This window comes from Mustelus asterias, chromosome 2 (genome assembly GCF_964213995.1).
Source record: "Mustelus asterias chromosome 2, sMusAst1.hap1.1, whole genome shotgun sequence".
NCBI lineage: Eukaryota > Metazoa > Chordata > Chondrichthyes > Carcharhiniformes > Triakidae > Mustelus > Mustelus asterias.
The window spans coordinates 2,902,453-2,916,775 of NC_135802.1; the positions used below are offsets into that span (position 1 = coordinate 2,902,453).

Sequence of the window (14,323 nt, forward strand, 5' to 3'; positions counted from 1 at the left end):
GCACCATGTGACCATTTGCACACGGGCCCATTTGCCAACAGTTTGGATATAAACTGGGATCAAAGCAAGACTCACAATAACCGGGAAGAACCTGCACAAGGTGAGGAACTTTTCCTGATTCCTATTCCTGAATCCGAATGTCATTTGGGAATTGTGGAGTGTCTCCATGCTGGGAATATCCCAAACACTCCTGTTTCTCAATGTGAATCTTAAACACACCTTCAGACTGATAGTCAATGGAAGGGAGACTGGGGAGAGACGACCTTGTCACTCCACTGAGATGCAGAGAATGTCACATAGAGAGAGATTTAACCTCTACTCTGTATCTAACCCTGTGCTGTACCTGTCCTGGGAGTGTTTGATGGGGACAGTGTAGAGGGAGCTTTACTCTATATCTAGCCCTGTGCTGTACCTGTCCTGGGAGTGTTTGATGGGGACAGTGTAGAGGGAGCTTTACTCTATATCTAGCCCTGTGCTGTACCTGTCCTGGGAGTGTTTGATGGGGACAGTGTAGAGGGAGCTTTACTCTGTATCTAACCCCGTGCTGTACCTGTCCTGGGAGTGTTTGATGGGGACGGTGTAGAGGGAGCTTTAGAGGATTCTTAGAGACAGGATGTATGTGCATTTAGAACGGAACAATCTCATTAGTGACAGACAGCATGGTTTTGTAAGAGGGAGGGAAACCAGAACTAGAGGGCACAGCCTCAAAATAAGGGGGGGTCGGTTCTGAACAGAGTTGAGGGGGAACTTCTTCTCTCAGAGGGTAGTGAATCTCTGGAATTCACTGCCCATTGAAGTGGTGGAGGCTTCCTCGTTGAATATGTTTAAATCACGGGTAGATAGTTTTCTGATCGATAAGGGAATTAGGGGATATGGGGAGCAGGCGGGTAAGTGGAACTGATTCGCTTCAGATCAGCCATGATCTTGTTGAATGGCGGGGCAGGCTCGAAGGGCCAGATGGCCTACTCCTGCTCCTATTTCCTATGTTCTTATGTTCTTACAAATTTGGTGGAGTTTTTTGAGGAAGTGACAAAAACGGTTGATGAAGGAAGGGCCGTGGATGTCGTCTATATGGATTTCAGTAAGGCATTTGACAAAGTCCCACATGGCAGGTTGGTTAAGAAGGTTAAGGCTCATGGGATACAAGGAGAAGTGGCTAGATGGGTGGAGAACTGGCTTGGCCATAGGAGACAGAGGGTAGTGGTCGAAGGGTCTTTTTCCGGCTGGAGGTCTGTGACCAGTGGTGTTCCGCAGGGCTCTGTACTGGGACCTCTGCTATTTGTGATATATATAAATGATTTGGAAGAAGGTGTAACTGGTGTAATCAGCAAGTTTGCGGATGACACGAAGATGGCTGGACTTGCGGATAGTGAAGAGCATTGTCGGGCAATACAGCAGGATATAGAGAGGCTGGAAAATTGGGCGGAGAGGTGGCAGATGGAGTTTAATCCGGATAAATGCGAAGTGATGCATTTTGGAAGAAATAATGTAGGGAGGAGTTATACAATAAATGGCAGAGTCATCAGGAGTATAGAAACACAGAGGGACCTAGGTGTGCAAGTCCACAAATCCTTGAAGGTGGCAACACAGGTGGAGAAGGTGGTGAAGAAGGCATATGGTATGCTTGCCTTTATAGGACGGGGTATAGAGTATAAAAGCTGGAGTCTGATGATGCAGCTGTATAGAACGCTGGTTAGGCCACATTTGGAGTACTGCGTCCAGTTCTGGTCGCCGCACTACCAGAAGGACGTGGAGGCGTTAGAGAGAGTGCAGAGAAGGTTTACCAGGATGTTGCCTGGTATGGAGGGTCTTAGCTATGAGGAGAGATTGGATAGACTGGGGTTGTTCTCCTTGGAAAGACGGAGAATGAGGGGAGATCTAATAGAGGTGTACAAGATTATGAAGGGTATAGATAGGGTGAACAGTGGGAAGCTTTTTCCCAGGTCGGAGGTGACGATCACGAGGGGTCACGGGCTCAAGCTGAGAGGGGCGAAGTATAACTCAGACATCAGAGGGACGTTTTTTACACAGAGGGTGGTGGGGGCCTGGAATGCGCTGCCAAGTAGGGTGGTGGAGGCAGGCACGCTGACATCGTTTAAGACTTACCTGGATAGTCACATGAGCAGCCTGGGAATGGAGGGATACAAACGATTGGTCTAGTTGGACCAAGGAGCGGCACAGGCTTGGAGGGCCGAAGGGCCTGTTTCCTGTGCTGTACTGTTCTTTGTCCTTTGTTCTTAGTCTGTATCTAACCTCTGAACCCAGCCCTGTTGCCATGACAGCGTCTCCCCTTCAGTGCAGAATCCAATCCAGCCCAACCAAGACCCAAATTAATCTCGTCCTGAGAGGGGAGAGGGAGAACAATTGTTTCCATTTTGGTGTCCGTGACTAATCGGGAGCCATTGTCACCTGATAATGGCCAAGAATTCCAATGGGCAATTCATAAGAATCTTCTTTATCCCGAGCATGTTGGGAATGTGGAGCTTCCTGCACTGTGTCTGGTTGTGATGAGGAGTCATGATGTGGAGATGCCGGCGTTGGACTGGGGTAAACACAGTAAAAAGTTTAACAACACCAGGTTAAAGTCCAACAGGTTTATTTGGTAGCAAAAGCCACACAAGCTTTCGGAGCTCTAAGCCCCTTCTTCAGGTGAGTGGGAATTCTGTTCACAAACAGAGCATATAAAGACACAGACTCAATTTCCATGAATAATGGTTGGAATGCGAATACTTACAACTAATCAAGTCTTTAAGAAACGGAACAATGTGAGTGGAGAGAGCATCAAGACAGGCTAAAAAGATGTGTATTGTCTCCAGACAAGACAGCCAGTGAAACTCTGCAGGTCCATGCAACTGTGGGAGTTACACAGTTTATACAGTTGTAACTCCCACAGTTGCGTGGACCTGCAGAGTTTCACTGGCTGTCTTGTCTGGAGACAATACACATCTTTTTAGCCTGTCTTGATGCTCTCTCCACTCACATTGTTCCGTTTCTTAAAGACTTGATTCGTTGTAAGTATTCGCATTCCAACCATTATTCATGTAAATTGAGTCTGTGTTTTTATAAGCTCTGTTTGTGAACAGAATTCCCACTCACCTGAAGAAGGGGCTAAGAGCTCCGAAAGCTTGTGTGGCTTTTGCTACCAAATAAACCTGTTGGACTTTAACCTGGTGTTGTTAAACTTCTTACTGTGATGAGGAGGGCAGACACATTGGAACATGTGGCGGGGGGGTAGGGATAGAATGATACACTGATAGGGGGATAGGAGGAGGCTCTGCACAGCATTAAGGTCAGCATTAGCCTATTGGGCTGAATGGCCTGTTTCTGTGCTGTACATTCGATCGACATTCTCATCTCCCAGTGGGACTGAACCGTCCCAGTCAGAGTCAACAAGAGAAACAGTAACATCTTTCCAACATGACTGGATGGTCAAATTCACCCAATAAATGTGAATGAAAGTGTGGATAATATCTGCCAGGGACACAGCAATCCTCCCCCGAAATCAGCAGCATCATTTTCCGTGTGTAACCTTTCTGTGTATTTTGTCTGTTCGACAGAATGTCACCTCAGTACCTGCTGGTGTTCGCCTGTCTCTGGGGCACGGCTTGCGCCCATCCATCCACAGGTAAGCAATTCATTAGCCTCCGTTACAGCTGATTCCAAACCTGGGAAAGGATGCGGGCTCTGGCTCAGGTCAGGATCTGGGTCAACTTGTCCACGCCACCCCTTTGTTTTTAACCACGAAGCTAAGCCCATTTGCCCGCGTTTGATCCATATCCATTTTACCCATGTATCTTGATCAATTGGGCCAGTGGGCTGACGAATGGCAGATGGCGTTTAATTTAGACAAATGCGAGGTGATGCATTTTGGTAGATTGAACCAGGGCAGGACTTACTCAGTTAATGGTAGGGCATTGGAGAGAGTTACAGAACAAAGAGACCTAGGGGTACATGTTCATTGCTCCTTGAAAGTGGAATCACAGGTGGACAGAGTGGTGAAGACGGCATTCAGCATGCTTGGTTTCATTGGTCAGAACATTGAATACAGGAGTTGGGACGTCTTGTTGAAGTTGTACAAGACATTGGTAAGGCCACACTTGGAATACTGTGTGCAGTTCTGGTCACCCTATTATAGAAAGGATATTATTAAACTAGAAAGAGTGCAGAAAAGATTTTCTACGATACTACCGGGACTTGATGGTTTGAGTTATCAGGAGAGGCTGGATAGACTGGGACTTTTTCTCTGGAGCGTAGGAGGCTGAGGGGTGACCTTATAGAGGTCTATAAAATAATGAGGGGCACAGATCAGCTAGATAGTCAATATCTTTTCCCAAAGGGAGGGGAGTCTAAAACTAGATGGCATAGGTTTACGGTGAGAGGGGAGAGATACAAAAGGGTCCAGAGGGGTAATTTTTTCAGAGTGGTGAGTGCCTGGAACAAGCTGCCAGAGGTAGTAGTAGAGGCGGGTACAATTTTGTCTTTTAAAACGCATTTAGATAGTTATATGGGTAAGATGGGTATAGAGGGATATGGGCCAAATGCGGGCAATTGGGACCAGCTTAGGGGTTTAAAAATAATGGCGGCATGGACAAGTTGGGTCGAAGGGCCTGTTTCCATGCTGTAAACCTCTATGACTCTATAACTGTCTAAACGCTTTGCAAACGACAAAATTGTACCCGCTTCCACTACTACCTCTTTGCCCTCCTGACTTCTCTCTTAACTCTACTCCAACGCCCTCTATACTCTTCAAAGGATCCACTTGATCCCAGCTGCCTATGCATGTCATGTGCCTCCTTCTTCCTCTTGACCAGGGCCTCAAAATCCCGAGTCATCCAGGGTTCCCAACTTCTACCAGCCTTGCACTTCACTCTAAGAGGAATGTGTTTACCCTGAACCCTGGTTAACACACTTTTGAAAGCGTGCCACTTACCAGACATCCTTTTGCCTTCCCACAGACTCCCCCAATTAACTTTTGAAAGTTCCTGCCTGATACCATCAAAATTGGCCTTGCCCCAATTTAGAATTTTAACTTTTGGGCCAGACCTATCATTCTCCATAGCTATCTTAAAACTAATAGAATTATGGTCACTGGTCCCAAAGTGATCCCTCACTAACACTTCTGTCACCTGCCCTTCCTTATTTCCCAAGAGGTCAAGTTTTGCCCCCTCTCTAGTCGGGCCGTCCACATACTGAATGAGAAATTCCTCCTGAATACACTACAAACTTCTCTCCATCCAACCCTCTAATACTATGGCTGTCCCAGTCAATGTTGGGAAAGGTAAAATCTCCGACTATTACCACTCGACTTTTCTTGGAGCTGTTCTGGAATCAGCCTTCACCAACCTTTCAGTCGCACATTCCTGATCCCATATCCGATTGTAAAAACTGCTTGCTCTCGACACCCCCGGTCCCTTGCCCAATTCCCTCCGGTTTAGGACAGGATACATTCTGTCCCAGGTCAGTCGCAGGGAATGTTCTCAACCACTTCCATTCTCCTGATTGCAGGAAATCTGGTATCGACCATTCGGGCCGCCCAGTCCAGCCTGTCAAGTTTCTTGGGAGCAGCTCCACACGCCATTGATGGGAATGAGATGACGGCTTTCAGTTTGGGATCGTGCAGCCAGACACGTGTGGAAGATTCTCCATGGTGGAGGGTTGATATGCATTACCATTACCGAGTCTACATTGTCGAAATCACCACCAGCAAGGAAGGAGGGGCCCTTAACGGAGCAAAGATTCACATCGGAGACTGCCTGAAAAACAATGGGACGGCCAATAAAGTGTAATGTTCACACCCCCACCAACACCCCCCCCCAACACCCCCCACAGCCCCTAACACTCAAAAACACCCCAACACCTCCAACACCCCCTTCCCCCCCCACCCCCAGCACTCCCCCGATGCTCCCTAACACTCCCAGACCCCCATCTTCCCCTAGCACCCCCCAATCCCCCAACCCCCCCCCACTCCCCCCATCCCCCCCAAACCCCCCGTCATGTAGAAACCCCCCTGTAATGTAAAGTTGCAGAGTGTGATTATCGAGCCTTTGCTCTGTTTAATGTTGGAGTGTGTCAGGGATGCTGGAGTGTGTCAGGGATGCTGGAGTGTGTCAGGGATGCTGGAGTGTGTCAGGGATGCTGGAGTGTGTCAGGGATGTTGGCGTGTGTCAGGGATGTTGGAGTGTGTCTGGGATGCTGGAGTGTGTCAGGGATGCTGGAGTGTGTCAGGGATGCTGGAGTGTGTCTGGGATGTTGGCGTGTGTCTGGGATGTTGGCGTGTGTCTGGGATGTTGGCGTGTGTCTGGGATGTTGGCGTGTGTCTGGGATGTTGGCGTGTGTCTGGGATGTTGGCGTGTGTCTGGGATGTTGGAGTGTGTCTGGGATGTTGGCGTGTGTCTGGGATGTTGGCGTGTGTCTGGGATGTTGGAGTGTGTCTGGGATGTTGGAGTGTGTCTGGGATGTTGGCGTGTGTCTGGGATGTTGGCGTGTGTCTGGGATGTTGGCGTGTGTCTGGGATGTTGGCGTGTGTCTGGGATGTTGGCGTGTGTCTGGGATGTTGGCGTGTGTCTGGGATGTTGGAGTGTGTCTGGGATGTTGGAGTGTGTCTGGGATGTTGGAGTGTGTCTGGGATGTTGGAGTGTGTCTGGGATGTTGGAGTGTGTCTGGGATGTTGGAGTGTGTCTGGGATGTTGGAGTGTGTCTGGGATGTTGGAGTGTGTCTGGGATGTTGGAGTGTGTCTGGGATGTTGGAGTGTGTCTGGGATGTTGGAGTGTGTCTGGGATGTTGGAGTGTGTCTGGGATGTTGGAGTGTGTCTGGGATGTTGGCGTGTGTCTGGGATGTTGGAGTGTGTCTGGGATGTTGGAGTGTGTCTGGGATGTTGGAGTGTGTCTGGGATGTTGGAGTGTGTCTGGGATGTTGGAGTGTGTCTGGGATGTTGGCGTGTGTCTGGGATGTTGGAGTGTGTCTGGGATGTTGGAGTGTGTCTGGGATGTTGGCGTGTGTCAGGGATGTTGGCGTGTGTCAGGGATGGTGTGCAGTTGCTTTGTGGAGATTCAGTCTCTCCTGATTCTCTTTGTCTGTTACAGATGTGCCGAAATCGAATCCATTCCAGCCGGACAGACTCGAATCTTTCGTTGCAGCAATCTGGGAGTGCACGGCCGTTACCTGACTGTCAGCATTCCAAACAAGAGAGTGGCCCTGACTCTGTGTGAGGTGAAAGCATTTGGTAGCCACGAGCCTCACCATGAGTGAGTATGAATTCTGAAGCTTCACCTCAGTCGCTGCATCACCAGCTCCCATTTACACTCAGCGACCTCATTGCTCGGAGCTTCAGGGGCCTGTCGACCAGTGCCCGACATCTCCACACATTCCAGCACCGCTGAGATTACAATCCTTGTTCAGCAAAGCTTTCCTACCTCTGGGTCGGCCTGGGAAAAGACAATATTAACACTGAGATAGGGGAAGGAAAGGAGCAGAACGGAGGAAATTGGAGATCATAGCCAATCATTGCAGCATAACAAGTAGATAACATAACAAGGAGCATCCGGAACAAGGTAGATGAACTTGGGGCGTGGAATGGTACTTGGGACTACGATGTTGTGGCCATTACGGAGACGTGGGGAGAACAAGGACAGGAATGGTTGTTGGACGTTCCGGGGTATAGATGTTTCAGTAAGTGTCGGGAAGCTGGTAAAAGAGGTGGAGGAGTAGCATTGTTAATCAAGGATAGTTTAATGGCTGCGGAAAGGCACTTCGAGGGGGATCTGCACACTGAGGTAATATGGGCTGAGGTTAGAAATAGGAAAGAAGCGGTCACGTTGTTAGGAGTTTACTATAGGCCCCCAAATAGTAATAGAGATGTGGAGGAAGAAATTGCTAAGCAGATTATGGATATGTGTGGGGGTCACAGGGTAGTTGTCATGAGGGACTTTAACTTTCCAAATATTGATTGGAACCTTTGTAGGTCAAATAGTTCGGATGGGGCAGTTTTTGTGCAGTGTTTGCAGGAGGGTTTCCTGACACAATATGTGGATAGGCCGACAAGAGGTGAGGCCACATTGGATTTGGTACTGGGAAATGAACCGGGCCAAGTGTTAGATTTGGTTGTGGGAGAGCACTTTGGAGATAGTGACCACAATTCGGTGTCTTTTGTTATTGCAATGGAGAGGGATAGGGCCGTACGGCAGGGCAAGGTTTACAATTGGGGGAGGGGTAATTATGATGCGATTAGGCAAGAATTAGGGGGCATAAGTTGGGAACAGAAACTGTCAGGGAAAGGAACTAATGAAAAGTGGAACTTTTTCAAGGAACAAATACTGGATGTCCTTGATAGGTATGTCCCTGACAGGCAGGGAGGAAATGGCCGAGTGAGGGAACCATGGTTCACGAAAGAGGTGGAATGTCTTGTGAAAAGGAAGAGGGAAGCTTATGTAGGGATGAGGAAACAAGGTTCAGATGGCTCGATTGGGGGTTACAAGTTAGCAAGGAATGAGCTGAAAAAGGGGCTTAGGAGAGCTGGGAGGGGACATGAGAAGTCCTTGGCGGGTCGGATCAAGGAAAACCCCAAGGCTTTTTACTTTTATGTGAGGAATAAAAGAATGACCAGGGTGAGGTTAGGGCCGGTCAAGGACAGTAGTGGGAAGTTGTGTATGGCGTCAGTAGAGATAGGCGAGGTGATGAATGAATACTTTTCTTCAGTGTTCACCAAGGAGAGGGGCCATGTTTTTGAGGAAGAGAAGGTGTTACAGGCTAATAGGCTGGAGGAAATAGATGTTCGGAGGGAGGATGTACTGGCAGTTTTGAATAAACTGAAGGTCGATAAGTCCCCTGGGCCTGATGAAATATATCCTAGGATTCTTTGGGAGGCAAGGGATGAGATTGCAGAGCCTTTGGCTTTGATCTTTGGGTCCTCACTGTCCACGGGGATGGTGCCAGAGGACTGGAGAGTGGCGCATGTTGTTCCTCTGTTTAAGAAAGGGAATAGAAATGACCCTGGTAATTATAGACCGGTTAGTCTTACTTCGGTGGTTGGTAAATTGATGGAAAAGGTCCTTAGGGATGGGATTTATGACCATTTAGAAAGATGCGGATTAATCCGGGATAGTCAGCACGGATTCGTGAAGGGCAAGTCGTGCCTCACAAATTTGATAGAATTTTTTGTGGAGGTAACTAAGTGTGTTGATGAAGGTCGGGCAGTTGATGTCATATACATGGATTTTAGTAAGGCGTTTGATAAGGTCCCCCATGGTCGGCTTATGATGAAAGTGAGGAGGTGTGGGATAGAGGGAAAGTTGGCCGATTGGATAGGTAACTGGCTATCTGATCGAAGACAGAGGGTGGTGGGTGGTGGATGGAAAATTTTCGGACTGGAGGCAGGTTGCTAGCGGAGTGCCACAGGGATCAGTGCTTGGTCCTCTGCTCTTTGTGATTTTTATTAATGACTTAGAGGAGGGGGCTGAAGGGTGGATCAGTAAATTTGCTGATGGCACCAAGATTGGTGGAGTAGTGGATGAGGTGGAGGGGTGTTGTAGGCTGCAAAGAGACATAGATAGGATGCAAAGCTGGGCTGAAAAATGGCAAATGGAGTTTAACCCTGATAAATGTGAGGTGATTCATTTTGGTAGGACTAATTTAAATGTGGATTACAGGGTCAAAGGTAGGGTTCTGAAGACTGTGGAGGAACAGAGAGATCTTGGGGTCCATATCCACAGATCTCTAAAGGTTGCCACTCAAGTGGATGGAGCTGTGAAGAAGGCCTATAGTGTGTTGGCTTTTATTAACAGGGGGTTGGAGTTTAAGAGCTGTGGGGTTATGCTGCAACTGTACAGGACCTTGGTGAGACCGCATTTGGAATATTGTGTGCAGTTCTGGTCACCTCACTATAAGAAGGATGTGGAAGCGCTGGAAAGAGTGCAGAGGAGATTTACCAGGATGCTGCCTGGTTTGGAGGGTAGGTCTTATGAGGAAAGGTTGAGGGAGCTGGGGCTGTTCTCTCTGGAGAGGAGGAGGCTGAGGGGAGACTTAATAGAGGTTTATAAAATGATGAAGGGGATAGATAGAGTGAAAGTTCAAAGACTATTTCCTCGGGTGGATGGAGCTATTACAAGGGGGCATAACTATAGGATTCGTGGTGGGAGATATAGGAAGGATATCAGAGGTAGGTTCTTTACGCAGAGAGTGGTTGGGGTGTGGAATGGACTGCCTGCAGTGATAGTGGAGTCAGACACTTTAGGAACATTTAAGCGGTTATTGGATAGGCACATGGAGCACACCAGGATGATAGGGAGTGGGATAGCTTGATCTTGGTTTCAGATAAAGCTTGGCACAACATCGTGGGCCGAAGGGCCTGTTCTGTGCTGTACTGTTCTATGTTCTATGTTCTAGATAAAGACAGGATGCGATGTGTATCCACCAAGGAAGCAGAGAGCTTACACTGCAACTGTACTAAACACTGTCTAATTCTGCTCACCGGGCTACGAGGAGGATGTGATTCTATCTAAAGAGGCAGAGAGGAGGTGGAGGATGAGGAGAGATGGGATAGGTCTTTAAATCAGAGGAGGCTGAGGGGATTGAGGTGTGTGAAATTATGAGGGACTTAAATCCAGTGAATTGGAAGAAGCTTTATCTCATCCAGCAGCCAATAAGCAGCAGAGCGGCGCGGTAAACACATTGAGAGATCAGAGTGGAGCGGGGAAGAACGTTTTCCCCAAAGGGTGCCACACACTCTGCAGTCATTGGAACCCTCCCCAATATCACAGAATTCTTACAGCTCAGAACGAGGCCATTTGGCCCATCCAGTCTGCACCATCTCTCCTAACCAGCATCGTGACACAGAGCCATATCCCATACCTTAGTGTCTGACAGCAAGGGGCAGTGATTATATCCCACACCTCACAAAGACTGGAAGATGAAGACAATCCCTTCCATTACCTCCCCTCTCCCCCCACGTCATTTAGAAAGCTGGGTTACCAAGCTTCGGGAGCAGGAAACTGATCCACTTTGAACAGACGCCAATACCTCCTCTTCCCCAGTTCCCCATTCACTCCATCGACCACCTCCATTTCTCCCGACATCTGCTCAGCATTCTCTCCCTGAATGAACAGTGAGACAAAAGCCTCACCCTGTATTCCAGCCATGCCCTCAACTGGAAGCATCTCAGAACATAAGAACATAAGAAATAGGAGCAGGAGTAGGCCATCTAGCCCCTCGAGCCTGCCCCGCTATTCAATAAAATCATGGCTGATCTGAAGTGGATCAGTTCCACTTACCCGTCTGATCCCTATAACCCCTAATTCCCTTACCGATCAGGAATCCATCTATCCGTGATTTAAACATATTCAACGAGGTAGCCTCCACCACTTCAGTGGGCAGAGAATTCCAGAGATTCACTACCCTCTGAGAGAAGAAGTTCCTCCTCAACTCTGTCCTAAACTGACCCCCCTTTATTTTGAGGCTGTGCCCTCTAGTTCTAGTTTCCTTTCTAAGTGGAAAGAATCTCTCCACCTCTCCCCTATCCAGCCCCTTCATTATCTTATAGGTCTCTATAAGATCACCCCTCAGCCTTCTAAACTCCAACGAGTACAAACCCAATCTGCTCAGTCTCTCCTCATAATCAACACCCCTCATCTCTGTCACCCTCCTTGTTCCTGATAGGAGCCACTCTATCTCTCCCCCGCCGCTTCCTGCTTTACACGCAGTCAGAGAGATTGGCTTCCTTTTCCTGTTAACTTCCAGAACATTCTCATCTCCTCAGCTCTCCTCCCAGCCTATCGTCTTTCAGCCTGCCTCACGCTTGAAGAATTCTCCTGGTGTGTATCAGACAGACTCTTTATGATTTGCTTTCATCTTCATCTCACTCGTCATTCAAGGAGCTTGGAGCTGCAATCTACCTTTTCACATTCCCCCGGGGAACACAAGCAGAACCTGCAGCCGCCTGGATTTTGTGTTCCTGCGCCACTTGAACCTGCTGCCCCCTGAGCTGTGCCAGCCATTGGATGAGCCCATGGTGACAGGGCATCATCGTGTACATGCCAGTCTTGTCCCATTGGTCAAATCTCGAACTGGCATTGGGAGTGGCAGAGGTCACACTGCCTGCACCAACTCACACTGACCTTTCACCTTGTTAAAGGATGGCTCCCCACCAATCAGGGGGCACCACTGGCTGGTGACCAAGGCTTTAGCCACACAAAGCTCTGAGGAAGCTAATGTCACAGGTCAGAGGTGAGCTGTTCTCTGAGAGTCCCATGTAGCATGGCAGCCAATCACTCAGCACCAGTCCTCCCTGTATTGAACTAGCCCTGTTCCTGATCAAATCATTCTCAAGATGCAAATGGGAATTCCCATTTTCCTGGTCGCAGGTTGTGGTGGGAGAGGGTAATAACTGTGCTCTGACCAGTGACCCATATCCTGTGAATGAAAAATAACAATATTATTCCTTGATTTTGTTTTTCCAGAGAGGATCATGTCCATATAATCTGAACTCGCCGCTTGTTTGGGACGATCCACTTTGTGCTTTGAGCTTATGCGACCAGTCCAGATCATTATCAGCTGCTCTCCCTGGAGAGACCACGCTCTCTGCAATGCTGCTTCTAGTAATCATTTCACACAATGAGTCTGCCTCCAAACTTCCTGCAACACACCCGGGAACAGAGGGAATTTCTTCCCAACCAAGCAACATTCCCAGTCAATCACAGGCTGAAGGACGGGGCTCAGAGACCAGGGGACAAACGGCAGAGAATGATTCTGTAAAACACTGTGTTCCCAACACAGGAACACAGAAAGGTGGATCAATCCCACCTCTGTCCCACTGGCTGGCAACGGGAATCCAACTTGAATGGTAAACTTACAGCTCTGGAGAAACTAGGATTCATCCTGGAGTCCGTGCAGTTTCTCCCCATCAGTGAGTGTGTGAATACCGATTGAGTATTGACTCTGGGTCTGCTGCAGTTCCAGTTCTATCAGGATGTGTGTACAACCTATAAACCTTTCTGTTCCTTGAGGAAAAATCATGAATAAAATTGCTGATTGCAGATCATTGTTACTGTGTCTGTCCTGTTTACCAATCACCCACAGGAATCTCACCAACTCATTCCACACCATCTCACTGAGGGATATTCATCCACTTCCCCACTGGACACACAAACCTCCTCCCACCCGGGTCCCCCGCCCTATAGAGTTCCCTTCCTTCCTCCCTCCCCATGGGGTCTCCCTCACTCTCTCCCTCCCTCCCCAGGGCATCTCCCTTCCTACCGTGGTCTACCTCGTCCCCTCCTTTCCCCCCCCTCCCCTCCAGGATCCCCCTCCCTATCCCTCTTCCCCACCAGGGCTCCCTCCCTCCCTCCTACTCTGGGGTCTCGCTCCCTCCCTCTCTCCCTCACCACCCTCTGGGTAAAAAAGCTTTTCCTCAAATCCCCCCTAAACCTCCCACCCCTCACTTTTAACTTGTGTCCCCTCGTGACTGACCCTTCAACCCAGGGGAACAGCTGCTCCTTATCCACTCTGTCCATGCCCCTCATAATCCTGCACACCTCGATCAGGTCGTGCCTCAGTCTTCTCTGCTCCAATGAAAACAACCCAAGCCTATCCAACCTCTCTTCATAACTGAAACGCTCCGTCCCAGGCAGCATCCTGGTGAATCTCCTCTGCACTCCCTCCAGTGCGTTCACGTCAAAGAACAAAGAAAGAAAATTACAGCACAGGAACAGGCCCTCCAAGCCTGCACCGATCATGCTCCCCGACTGAACTAAAACCCCCTACCCTTCCGGGGACCATATCCCTCTATTCCTATCCTATTCATGTATCCGGGGGCGGCACGGTGGCACAGTGGTTAGCACTACTGCTTCACAACTCCAGGGACCCGGGTTCGATTCCTGGCTTGGATCACTGTCTGTGTGGAGTTTGTACATTCTCCCCATGTCTGCGTGGGTTTCCTCCCACAGTCTGAAATACGTGCTGGTTAGGGGCATTGACCCAAACAGGCGCCGGACTGTGGCGACTTGGGGATTTTCACAGTAACTTCACTGCAGTGAGCCTTACTTGTGACGAATAAATTAACTTTACTTATTTGTCCAGACGCCCCTTAAAACTCATTAAAGCACAAAGAAGACATAGATAGGATGCAAGACTGGGCGGAGAAGTGGCAGATGGACTTCAACCCAGATAAATGCCTAGTGGTCCATTTTGGCTGGTCAAATGGGATGAAGGAGTACAATATAAAGGGAAAGACTCTTAGTACTGTAGAGGATCAGAAGGACCTTGGGGTCCGGGTCCATAGGACTCTAAAATCAGCCCCCCAGGTGGAGGAGGTGGTAAAGAAGGCGTATGGT

The 14,323-nt window shown here is 48.8% G+C and overlaps 1 protein-coding gene across 1 annotated transcript; it reads left to right on the plus strand.

Annotated features, from left to right (window-relative positions):
• Window positions 1-3,558: 3,558 nt before the first annotated feature.
• On the plus strand, window positions 3,559-13,031 carry LOC144504687 (fucolectin-1-like). Its single transcript, XM_078230404.1, has 4 exons — window positions 3,559-3,625; window positions 5,506-5,782; window positions 7,085-7,246; window positions 12,452-13,031. The coding sequence occupies exons 1-4, from the start codon at window positions 3,559-3,561 to the stop codon at window positions 12,474-12,476; spliced, it is 531 nt and encodes a 176-aa protein (XP_078086530.1). The 3' UTR covers window positions 12,477-13,031.
• Window positions 13,032-14,323: the final 1,292 nt, after the last annotated feature.

Excerpts from the sequence above, each read along its gene's own strand:
- LOC144504687 (XM_078230404.1), top strand. The coding sequence starts at position 3,559 with ATGTCACCTCAGTACCTGCTGGTGTTCGCCTGTCTCTGGGGCACGGCT. Across the intron at positions 5,783-7,084 it reads AATGGGACGGCCAATAAAGT|ATGTGCCGAAATCGAATCCA; the intron begins GTAATGTTCACA and ends TGTCTGTTACAG. Across the intron at positions 7,247-12,451 it reads AGCCACGAGCCTCACCATGA|AGAGGATCATGTCCATATAA; the intron begins GTGAGTATGAAT and ends TTGTTTTTCCAG.